The sequence below is a fragment of the Amphiura filiformis genome, chromosome 17, assembly GCF_039555335.1.
Source record: "Amphiura filiformis chromosome 17, Afil_fr2py, whole genome shotgun sequence".
NCBI classification, from domain to species: domain Eukaryota; kingdom Metazoa; phylum Echinodermata; class Ophiuroidea; order Amphilepidida; family Amphiuridae; genus Amphiura; species Amphiura filiformis.
This window is the reverse complement of record NC_092644.1, coordinates 45,777,726-45,790,736: the sequence shown is the minus strand read 5'-3', so window position 1 is coordinate 45,790,736 and position 13,011 is coordinate 45,777,726. Positions and strand designations below refer to the sequence as shown.

At 35.6% G+C, this 13,011-nt stretch overlaps 1 protein-coding gene across 1 annotated transcript in view; it reads left to right on the top strand.

Annotated features, from left to right (window-relative positions):
• Positions 1-11,656, top strand: part of LOC140137875 (short transient receptor potential channel 4-like) — a 236,144-nt gene extending 224,488 nt beyond the window's left edge. Inside the window, 2 exon segments of the mRNA XM_072159679.1 lie at positions 251-811; positions 813-11,656. Coding sequence (XP_072015780.1) covers positions 251-811; positions 813-905 — 654 coding nt within the window. The 3' untranslated portion in view covers positions 906-11,656.
• The last annotated feature ends 1,355 nt before the right edge of the window (positions 11,657-13,011 follow it).

Below are 13,011 nucleotides of genomic sequence, written 5' to 3'. Positions count from 1 at the left end.
TCTACGGCGAATGACAACAACAGCTATATAATATCAGTGATAGCAAACAGTGTATGTAGTGCACAGCTTAAAACAATGTACCAATGTTGTTAATTTAGCCCGTCTTGAAGGTCTTTATAACGATACAAAAACCAACCTGTACGGTAAGTACTATCCGATATAAATGTGTTATCATCCCCAACAGCACAATAACTACTTAACATGTTATACCCATCAACTTATACTATGTCTTCAAAACTATTTCTTGTAGGAAATCATGGGAAAGCTAGTGAAGAGGTACATATTCGACGCCAAGAGGGACGACGAAGAAGGTAACCAGGAACAATGGGTGAACCGCATCAAGCAAGACATATCTGGATTCAAGTACGAGATGTTCGAAGCACTCTCCGGTATGGACAAAAAGATGGCCGACATGGAGAGCAGAATTGTCAACGGAGAATTGGCGGCTGACCCGATAGGAACTGACATGTTTCATGCCATGGAAGAAGTAGTCAAGAAACCGCCCTCTAGGACAGATAGTATGCAATCAGTCAAATCTGAAGTATCGGACGCTTGTGGTGCGCCTACTTCAAATCTAAAAGACTCTAAATCGTCATGTTTTTCACCACTCTCAGTTTGGGATGACGGTTCAATGGAACTACCATCTAAAGCAAACCGTTACAAACCAAAATCACCATCTATGCCATGTAATATAGCAGAATATCAGTACCCTCCTGAATGGGAAAGATATCAACCTATTCTGTACATTGACGAAGATCCAGAAGTGCCGTTGCTAGGCAGTCCTCGTAATAGTATAAGTAATTGTGGTAGCAAGCTTCAAACGACGTAGACATAGTTCAAGTCAATTTAATCACGTCAATAGCTTTCGAAAACGGAGTCTTCGAGAAAATACCACAAAAGTTTGACATATTATACATTTATACGCTTTTTTAAATATAACTTTGAATACTGTGTATGTTAATAATTATTGCTATATATAGTAAGATATTTGGGGAAACCCATTACGCTATGTACTAATGAGAACATCTTTAAGGAAGAATTCTTATGCATTCAAAAACGTGTTCACGTCTTACCTTCAGTTTATTTGTTGTTGTATTAACAATACCAATGCAAGTTCTCTGTTGCCCACAATCCATACAGTAACGTCATTGCGTTATCGCTGGCAATTTAATGGTGTATTCATCAGCGTCTGAATTCCTGCACATAGTACCGAAAACAGCTGTAAACTCGTACCATTTCTTATTGTATGACGTCACTACATTGAGGGCAAATATTTTATGGCTTCTGATGAAAAATTGTTTAAGCTTTGATATTCAGAGGGTAAGCCGCAGCGCGGTTGTATTATTGATTTTGGTAAATGTGTATCCTTTATTTATTAACTTTGTTTAGATAACAGCATACTAGTAAAATTATCAAACAAAATAAATTATGGGTGATAGAAATTTAAGTGTTGAAACAGGGTTCCTAGCCAGGGTTCAATGCCACCATTAGGATCACCAGCTCGAAAATTGGCGTTGTCCGGCGACTGCCCAAAATAACGTTAGTCACGTGACACAATTTTACATGAGGTCGGAAATGGTCTGATTCCAAAACAAGGTTAGGAACCACTAATTTACATAATGATTTTAAGTGTATTGTTTATAAGGACACAGTAATTGCCAGCATGTTGACTAGGACTTTAACAGTGAAGGAAAACATGACCGTGCATTGTACAATACAGATTTATCTCAATCAAGTTTAATTATTGTGACTTATGATCTTGACAAGGACAAAATATATAAAACGATGATCTAAGTTGCTGATTGTTGTAACTACCAAGGAGTTGGGTATGTTCCCTTTTTTTAAATTATGACTTTGAACTCTTTATCATGTTTATGTCAACTATCATCCAACAGTAAAAGCAATATATATCGTGTATGCATGTATATTCTGTAACGCAAGAGCTATAGGCTATATGTTAATGTAAATAACTTTCAGGATCGGTTTGAAGTAGTCCATCACGAAGTACCCTCGCTAACCCGCCCAACCGAGCACTCAAGTCACAAGATGAAGCACACACTGCTGGGGGCTTAACATGAATGTTGAGACTACCTCTGGACAGATTACATCTAGGGTCTATGGTGCAAGATTGGTCTCGAATGGAGACGAAATTGCCAAGGCTACTGCCCGTTCTACTATACCAGTTTCCACCCTAATGTGGCAGTGACGTCAAGGCGCATTTTATTGGACGCAGCTTCAAATCGCTAGCGTTCGCTTGCGTAACACACGCACGCGCTTAAAGACACCCCATTGCCTCAACGCGTTGACGTCACTGCCACATCAGGGTGAAAATGGTATAATTAGGTTTTAAATGCTCGAATGAAATTATAAGACAATGAGATGATTTCTTACATCAGTGTGAATCATAGAATATGGAATGGTGTTGAATATGAAACAAATTGCCAATTGATAGAAACATGCACCCTATCTACGCAGTTGCATTGAGCAGAACAACACGATGTTAGTAGGGCAACTGGCACTTGATGATAAATTTAACACTACATCAAATACTTGCCGTGTCGTAGTCACTATTCGATGCAGTTGGATTAGCCTTGTAGAGGCATGATGGACACAATAAGATGGCGCTGGACGAAGTGGGTAAAGTCGTTTGAATTTTCCGGGTTTTACCTTTATTGGATACCGCCCTCCGATTGTGTACGCAATACTTCGGAAAACACAGTAGAGTGCTCGCTATTATTTGTCTACACGTGATACGCTAATGCATTCGAGCCGATCAGAATCAAAAATATCATGGAATCAGGTGCATCCTGGGTAGTAGCAAAGTTCCGCGCCTTTGAGTATATTACAAGTCGTATCTGAACTTGCTACATGTAGTAAAGCCCGGGTAGTAAAGGTGACGGCATGCAGAAAGCACACGTTTATTTTAGCACTATTCGTCAAAAATACTGATGTAATTTCTGGCGAAATGTATATTATTGCTACTTGTTATTTATTGAAGTTATACTATTTGTATTTTATCCCACAAGACCAATGTGATGCCTTAGTAGAAATGTGTTCGTGTTTTACAAAAAATATCAAAAAAGTTTGATAAAATTATAACTGTTAGTGTAACCTGGCAGAGAATCTATCTTTTAAATACTGTACTTAACTTTGACATCCTAAATCTTTTTAAATATTATATTATGACTATTTAAGTCAGTATCACCGTCGTTCTTATTGTTGTTCGGTCAATAGCATCTATATTATAATGCAATGCTATTTTGCAGACTGGCAAACGGGTGTAATGCATGTTAATATTTGAAAAGGATATAAAAGTGTACACACAGATAGACCACAATATTTTTATTTGAAATAGTACCGTAAAGATTCGCCTAATTACGCCCTTGGGCTCCTTTGCTTTGGGGTAAATTGCATGTGCTAATAGCGCTCCCTCCTCTGAAATCCCAATAAGAATTAAGGTTCCGTACCCTTATTTGTTGGTAGGAATTTTATGGGAGGGGACTTTTATGTTATGCCTAAAATGAATTTTTTGTCAAGGGAGCCCATTGCGCCATTAGGTGAACCTTTACGGCATGATGTCACAAACTACAAGGACTGACCATGCTATAATTATATGTTATATTGCCGTTATAATATGTTAATGAACGTATTTGTATATTATTTAGGTGTACAGATACAAGACTACCCTCAATACGTAATGTGATTTTATTTGTATATTGAAAGTTATGTAGGTCATGCCTGTTCCACAGTTGAGTTGGCAAGTGATAATTAATTGTATATATATTGGAATTACCGCAGGTCGGTACAGCTAAGAAGATAGCCTATATCTAACAAATCAAATTCATATGTATATCATAAAATGTACCTTGAATGTAAGTCAGTATGAATGTTGACGCACAAAACAAGGCACTTTATTTATTTTTATGAAAGTATTACCGACGTATGACGTGACATTCAAATTTAAAGCTTTGGTATGGAAGAAGACGGACAAAATGTAGACCGCTAACAAAAACACGATTTGTATAACAGTCGAAAATGACTTATATACCAGTATGCTTTGACTATATTTACAAATACGTTTTTATAAATACGCACGTGATCCATGGGCACGACATACCAAGGCCAGCAAGCGTGACCAAATCCTCATGCATTGACCACTACACAGAAAAGGATATGAACTCTGAAAATTAATATCATAAATTTTCTAATACTTAAAAGTATTAATTGAATAGCAAAATTATTACACATGGGGGATTCCGAATGTGTAATATGTTGTTAAAAACAACACTTTAAAAGTATTTAACGACGAAAAAAATATTCAACAACGGAAACGTTTACAATATAATCACAAAGTTGAACAAAATACACAGTTTTACTGCACAGTAGTCTCATGTTGTTCCACCTTCCCATTCAAATATATAGGAAGATCATCCGCTATGTAGAAGGTCATTTCGGGACTTACTGTCTACAAGCTGTTATGGCAGCGCAAAGGTGGTCATGTGCGTATTTATAAAAACGTATTTATAAATATAGTCGAAGCCTACTGTATACTGACTGATACGTGGACGTGTAACCTGTTATTTACGGCTCGTGGACGTTTTTGTTAAATTTGCATTCAACTTGAAAAAGACCGTTAGATTTACTCAATTACTGCGCATTGGGCATTTATATACCAGCATTGATTGGCTTTTATTAGACAATCAGTGGTTGAATGTCATTAGTCTACGACCAAATGCGCTTGACCAATAATATTACCATTAAGGAGCAATCATTCTTCTTCTTGAAAAATAATGACTAATTACTTAAATGTTTATAACTCTTCGTGACTTTGCATTGACATTACCTGACAATGTGACATCTGTTTGGTACAAGCATAAATCGAACATATTTCCGACGTTCTCCCTTCCCAACTTGACAAGACGATGGCGCCCATTATATCCTAATTTGTGACGTCAGCATTGGTTCGTAACACAAATACTTGTTCAAATAATTATCTGTGCATGTAATATGTCAAACATATTTTCTCATTCGAAATCCGTTGGAGAATTCACTCTAGTATAGATGGTATAATACCATAACGCTGACCACTTGGCCCGAGACACACTTTATAAACTATTTCAACATCATTCATGAATGCGACTCTATATACCCGCAGAATCCTTATCAGCCTGAACATCGCAGCCAGGACAGTATGACTAGACCGGGACAATTATCAGTAAGACCCTTGTCCAGTGGAATTTCAAGCTAGCTCAAATTTTACGAGAACAGAATTTGACACTACCGAGGTTCGAACTGGTACCGTAATTACACACTAGTGTCGGGCACTTGACCGATTGAGTTACTAAATACAGTGAACCTGATTTAGGTTGTTACCATATTGACTTCATGTTGCCGGATTGGCCTGTACCATCTGGACGGTGTTAATTTATTGCCAGTAACTTACATTGAAGTAATAATAATATGTTTGACCATATCGTCGTTCGTAAAACATATTCCACTCCGTACTCTGATATGGCGCCACCTAATAGCGGTATTCTAGTTCCATCTTGTGACTGTCAATGAGGATACGATTTACACGGTAAAAATAACGTTTGTAGTGTTGAGTAACAAGCCTCCTTTATCTTGGTAATAAAATTTTCCTCACGTTAATAAAACTTTTCTTTGCTGTTTCTGTTGAAAACAAAACTCCCAAATGACCCTGTGCCTGTGAAAATGAACAAGACGGACTATATAGACTTAATATTCTGCAACATTCAACTAAGACAGGACAGCCCAACAACCGCTTACCTGCGTCTTAAATACATCCCAGACAAAGAACAAAGATGAGACGTCAATTGTTTCTCTCCAAATTTTGATCAGTGACTTGACCTATTTAACAACTGAGCAACGATGATCTTACAATGACACAACTACAGACTAAATACTATAATTCCGAACGTTTATTTTACTGGTGGTTCGTCATAATTTCTAAGTCTAAATATAAGAAACATAATGCAGAATAAAGAAACATAATGTTTACTAAATTATTATGAGCGTTCCGAGTATTAAACCTTTGGATATCACAAAGTAACAGACTTGGAGACATACCAGCGATGTTGACCTCTCAATTTGAATTTGACACCATTTGCTAGGTACATGAGACATTAATAATGCCAAGACCTGACCGCGACCTGATCTGAAAGTAAGCGGACAAGTAATAATAAAACAAAATGCATATTTCACAGGACTTGCTGTTAGAGAATTGCTGCATAATTACATCATATCGAATATGTATCAAGTAACACCTGTCAAAATAAGAGTATTGACACATTTTAAGGAGGTTTGACTTCTCTATGACCACGGATCTGTATCTTTGTGCCGTCGGATCTTCAGTCGGTCTAAAGTTATATCCATGATAGGATGATCTGTGGCCTGTTCGATTTGTTGACTGATTTGATTTCTTATCTGAATGAAATCAATGAATTCACAAACGTTAACCTGGATGATATATATTTACTGACATGACGAGACATCAAGCTTTGTTGTTATTTGCCAGTAATAGTGACCTATTACCGGTAATAAGTGACTTACGTACGACCATGTGAACACGACTTAAGAATCCTTAGCTTTTCACAATGACATGGCAGTGTCATTTATTAGCTATTATGTAATTTTGGCAATATTTTTACAGTTGCAGAGGTGATCTAAGAAATTCGTGGCGTGGCGCACCTATATTATACTAGGGGACAAATTGAAGCAAACGGAATTTGCAAGACTTCGTCAAGTGTCATCGGGAGTACATAACTATTGCATAGACCTTTCAAACTAGTGACCAAATACAAGATCTGTAGAAGGAAGAGAAATTTACAAGACAAGACAAGACTTATAAGACAAGACAAGACTGACAAGACGTTGACTTAGGAAGATGTGTATATTTACCCCAAAACAATTGACTTTCTCCAACTAACTTACGAACATCACTGATTAGTTTATTAATCAAATATTTCTTCAAGGCAAATAGGGTTAAGAACCAGAAAGTCTTAACTCACGATGTATTTCATTGTGAGTTAAGGCGCTTTTTGGTTCTCAACCCTCAACAAGTTGAAACCTCCACTTCTTGGTATGTTTCATGAGCTGGTGGGTCTGCTTGTGTCCTCCCGCAGATGATGCACCAAATACCAATCCACATGCGTTGCTGTAACACTATGAAATAGACTCTAGCGGGTTTACCTGATTAAGTACAGAATAATATTTTACATGATAGAGATAGGTAGAATATAACATGTCATAATGTTCATAGATTGAGTACCTTGCCACCGGATCCAGTTGGATTCATTGACTGGGATTAAATATTACTTCGATCAAAACAAACCAAAAGTGTAGACCCTTCAAAGATGAGACAACAGTGTTGGTGTTAGTGGCTAACAGCAACTCATGCGGAGTAATACATATATATATATATATATATATATATATATATATCAATTTAGCTCAGGAAACGAGCAGACCTACCCACTCATGAAAGGTCCAAAAATAAACGGGACTTGTCTTGAAAAACTATTTGGTTTATTTGATACTTCAGTCCTGACGAACTTATTTAAGAATTACTATACATATCGACTTGACAACAGCTTTTGGCGACCGTTTTTAAAGTAGGGCTTATAGTATTATTGTTTGTGTGCCTCAAGTTTAGTATATTGCAGTACTTTGTCGAATAATAATTATGCAGATTGTGTAATCTTGCCTTTTTAACTCTTGTATGCTGTGCATTTACATGATTTATGTAGAACAAGAAAGAGATGAACCAGTATACTCTGGTGCACCGAGTAGGAAACTGGTTTTGTAATGTAATACCCTGTCATTTTACGTAACGGTCGTAAAATTATAATGACTAAAAGAGAGTAGCATATGATGGGACTGAAGATCTTGTGGAAGGGGTAAGGGGTGGCAAGGGTCTATAAGCTTTTGCAAGGTTCCTTTTAAACGTCAACCATCGCGCATACGCGAGCGACGTCAAGCGTGTGCATGGAATCTTGTGCAAAATAATACGGGCTGGCCGGTTGGCAGTACGCTTAACATGTAAAAGGAAATCTGAAAAACATAAGGATCTCATAGAAGTGGAGAAGACGTAGCAAGGGATTTTATCGTGAAGCGTGGAAGCCTTGAGATTTTGTACGTGTAAGATATTTAAACAACATGCTGTGGAAGGTATTTTAATAACCATCAATTAGTACAGCAAAAAACCATCAATTAGTACAGCAAATGTTTTCATACGTAATAATTATTAAACAATCGCCACTTTTTCATCAAGTTGTACTCCTGTTTCCGTTTAAGCAGCTGCCAATTGTTCAGACGAGTTTTACGCATGAGTAGTCGGCATGTCTAGATTGGGCTATGTAGACCTTTTTGACACGATAACCTTTGCCAACCTGGGGGAGCTGGGAGAACCTCTTTAAATTGAGCCAAAAGAATACAGTTTGCGCAAAATGTATCTTTATTTCGCTTTCTTTTCGATGTGAAACATTACAATGGCACCCCGTATAATTGTGTAAAATGTTCCGTCAAATGTTAACATACGCAACTTATGTTAACTGCGATTTTCATGAAGTCATGAAGTAGCCCATCTTCGCCAGTCGATAGTTCCATGGCGGAGAAAATAAAGTTCAGGTTTCATGTTTAAACACAAATTTTAGTGATTCAATTCCAACCTTTACAGGACGTACTTTTAGTCTTTGTAAAACATTGAACATCTCTCGGCGTAAACACCCTTTATTTAAAATGTGATGCTTTTGTGGTTACAGTGGTAACGTTTAATGGGAATTGTCAGAAGGTTTCACATAAACTATTACTGGTAAACATTTCTCATGTCTATTGTAAAAGTGCTTTTTTACTTCGCAAACATATTTGTATAGGTTAACAGATCAGAAAATGAAAAAAGATTAATGTTTATTTTGTTTTATTAGAATATTATTTATTAATTCCAAAAGTATATATGTGTATATATTGAATGTTATGGTTAAGATGTTTAAATGATTGAAATGATTGATAATGTAGACTAAAAAGGCTACGGTATTAATGTGTTCGTCGATATTGTTCAACATTATACATTTTACAAATATTTGCAATATTGTGTAAAAAAAATAAACCGCTACCTGCCAATACGTTTACAATAAATTAAAAACAGTATTAATTATACTTAAAATTTATATTCGCTTATGCAAATATCTTTGATTGTTCTACAACATATTGATATTTAATGAGAGTGACGTGGCAAATATTATGATGAGTAAAAAATGATGTGGATTTATAATGATTGCAAATTGTTGGTAGTTTTTTGCGTCATAATTACTGTCAGTAATGATAAATGACTGTTTGACATACCTTGACATGAAAAGTGGACAGAAGTGGCTGACGGATGACTGTTCATGTTTGTTCTTAAGCAACACTTATTTGTTTATTATGTCCACTTTAGTGTTTATAGTGTACGTTTGAGTCCAAAACCATTGGGTTTGTAGTACAGTTGTTCATGTTACAATGCTTTGTTCTAAATATATTATATGAACCAACATTGTTATACCATTGTTTATTACAATATAAATTGTATAGGGCTATGTATATGTAAGTTGTGTATATAAGTTGGAAATCGTAAGCGCATTAATAGATAGGCGCTCGCTATTTTCCCCAATAATTGTGTAAGATGACTTTGTGACATTATGTACAGTTAATAATTCACTACTTAAGTATAATTCTTTAGGACTTAAAGACCGATATAACATACTATGCCGGTCTTTCATTGTGACAATTTTGTAGAGACAAATAACTCGACCCTTTTTCATTGTCGCTTACAAATACTCTCTTGACATAATTCAGATATCACTTTCAATAACATGTCTTGACGCCCTCTATAGCGCACTTTGAAATTCATGATTTAAGTATTATGCTGCCCTCATATTCTATAATATACAAATGACCAAATGTTTGCATATCGTATTCGCCCCTATGTAGAATTTACGCTGACCAATAATTGCAAATAATCCATAGTTGTGATGATGTGATAACTTACGTGTACTGTATGCAATCGCCTGAAACATTACTTACTCATCTCTCAGTATACATTTTATAACAAAATCGATTTAAAATAGAGCTAAATTACGACGCGGCTGTTAAAATCACTTTTAGATTCATACAATGATTTAAGATTTTTGGTAACACTGTTTTATAGTAATGATGTGATACATTATGACGCGCGCATTATGACTACGTATGACAAATAGCCTACTTATTGTTCATGTGCGTAAACAAAATTAAATACTTTAGTGTTCCGTTTGCTTATTCGACAAATTTACCCCGTTTTCATAGATTTTAAATTGTTAAAATTATGATAGTGCAAACAGTTGATCTATGTCATTTTATTTCAAATAAAAAACATCCAATGGCACCCTGGTGTTTAGTGGATTTTATAACTACCGTATACTGAATAGATATTGTTATATACATTGACAGTGGCTTATGATATTATACAATGTTAAAGGTATATCATATAAACTTGCTTGTAACACACAGGTGCTATATCGGGCGGTATCGTAAGTAACATAACATCCTACAACAATACCTTCTGTACGGATAAGATATGGATTTGGTTCCATTATATACACTTTTCTATTTAAATCACTTGTAACTCTCTCCAAAACAAGTATTACATTATTTTGTAGGCCATAGTTATAACCAAATATATTTGTAAATATAAAAAATATGTCTTAATAATTGCTTTATAGCTTCAAAAATATTTCTTGATAAGTCAAAACAGAACGGACTTTTGTACCAGTGGTGTAGGACTTTGTACTTCCACTAAACTGCATGTTTCGAATTAAGAGTCCTCTCCCTCTTTAGATAGACGTTTCTAAACATGTCTCCTTTTGAATAAAAAACAAAATATGCCTTTTTGATCATCCAAAGGTTTGCCATATATCGGTATTCTTAATGAAATGCGAGACACTGGGCTTAAACATGTTTTGTTTTCAAAATCATAGGTAGTCACTATGAGTATTAATTAGCTATAGTGTTTACGCTTCAACGTGTTCAATAATAGGTTAAATTACCAAAGAATGAGGGGAGGATGTATTGAACAAATTACATATTAATATCATATATTTCAAAATACCCATCTCTTCAAGCTATTTAACAATTTAATGAAAGGTGAAATGTAATTTCTTAATATTGTATAGGCTAATTTAAATTAAGTTTTATAAGTTTTTTGTTTGGCTTAGGTAATATTAATGTAGCAATTTATGTTGTTTTTAATTGTATTAGATGTAGACAAATTTGAGGGTTTTATGCAATAATGAAAGCCTACTATTAAATAATGGCTAATAATAGGGTGCGCAAAAACAATACAATTACTGTGTTTAGCACAAGTAAATAATCATTACAATCTGTGTAATTGCACGTTGACCAAGATGTCTGTAGTACTGTAATTAATTACAGAGACAATTAACATTGTAAGTTAGAATATATAAAGCTTTGCTCTTAATAGTGCAAGCACCCAGATCTGTATTCTTTTCGCGCGCACCTATAGTTGAAAGATCTACCATGCAGAACACTTTGTATGTATGTATGGGCTGTTATGTCTTCTACCTCTGTTCATGAGGGTCCATTTTCTAATAAAATGATACAAAAACTGTTGTCCAGATTCCGAGTGATATTGTATAGTTGAGTGTTTTGTCATGTTTTAACAAACTGAAAGAGATTTTGATACAATACAATACAATACAATACAATACAATAAAATAAAATACAATGCAATGCAATGCAATACAATGCAATACAATGCAATACAATGCAATACAATACAAGACAGGGTGTATCAAAGATTAAAAAGTATGAGGTATTTGGTCAAATTCTGTAGTTGATGGCTGAATCAACATCTTGTCCTCCCACATCTGTCAAATCAACTGCCGTGCGACCATTAATAAGGACTCAGTGTCTATTTTAGTGAGCCGAGTAAAAATGCAGTTGCTCAGTCAATTAAACTCAAGCAACATGAAAATCACATAATTATTCAACCACTTTCTTTACAGTAATTGACAATCTTAGTCTTCCACATGGCCACCAAAACAATGTTCCTCTGTATGCAGATATCAGCTCTCCTCAACATGGTATTCACACCACCATGACCACGTCTTCTGAGAGGTATGTCCTGCCTGCGTAGTCACCTTGTGCAATTTTGAATCTCTGGAGTTCATCAGGTCTCCAGGAGGACTTGTGATTTCCGATAGCCCCACAAGAAGTAATCCAGAGATCTTAGGGACATTCCACTTTATAGTGCTTCAAAGCAATCACAATTCTTCAAGGTGTTCTGTCAATTAATGTAAAGTGAGTGGTAAAACTGTGACTTTCTTGTTATTTTAACTGCTTTGCGTAACTGTATTTTAACACGGCTAATACAAAATAGCCACTGAGTCCTTATTAATGGTCACACGCCAGTGATTTTACAGTTGTGGAAGGACAAGATATTAAATCAAGCCATAAACTAAAGCATTTTGACCAAATGCCTCGTACCTTTTAATCTAGTGGTATTTTTCAAACTGTACACCTTATATATTGATACACCCTGTAAAGACAATGGGTGAATAATAATTATGTGCTCGGTGGGGGTCAAATGGGGGGACCTTTGACGGTTAGAAAAGGCGGGCCAAAACAAATCTAGCAGGTAAATAGGACAATAAATTTTTGGCATTATGGGGTACATGCCACCTAATAATAATAATAAGCGGTTTTTACCTCGTGTCTGGGAATGATGATGATGATATACTGTTAGATGTTATCAATTCAAATCTTACTATGGTATGAACACATCGATTAGGAAAGTGTGCTTACTATAATAGTAATTTCCACTGCCGTTAAACCCGTACCTGTTAATAGATAACCCTTATTGATGTTATCGGGACTTCTATGTCCCGCTTTTTAGGTCCCTTGGTAGTGGACGGTCCCATTCGAAACATTAATTTTTTATGGATTTTTTTTTTGCCTAAA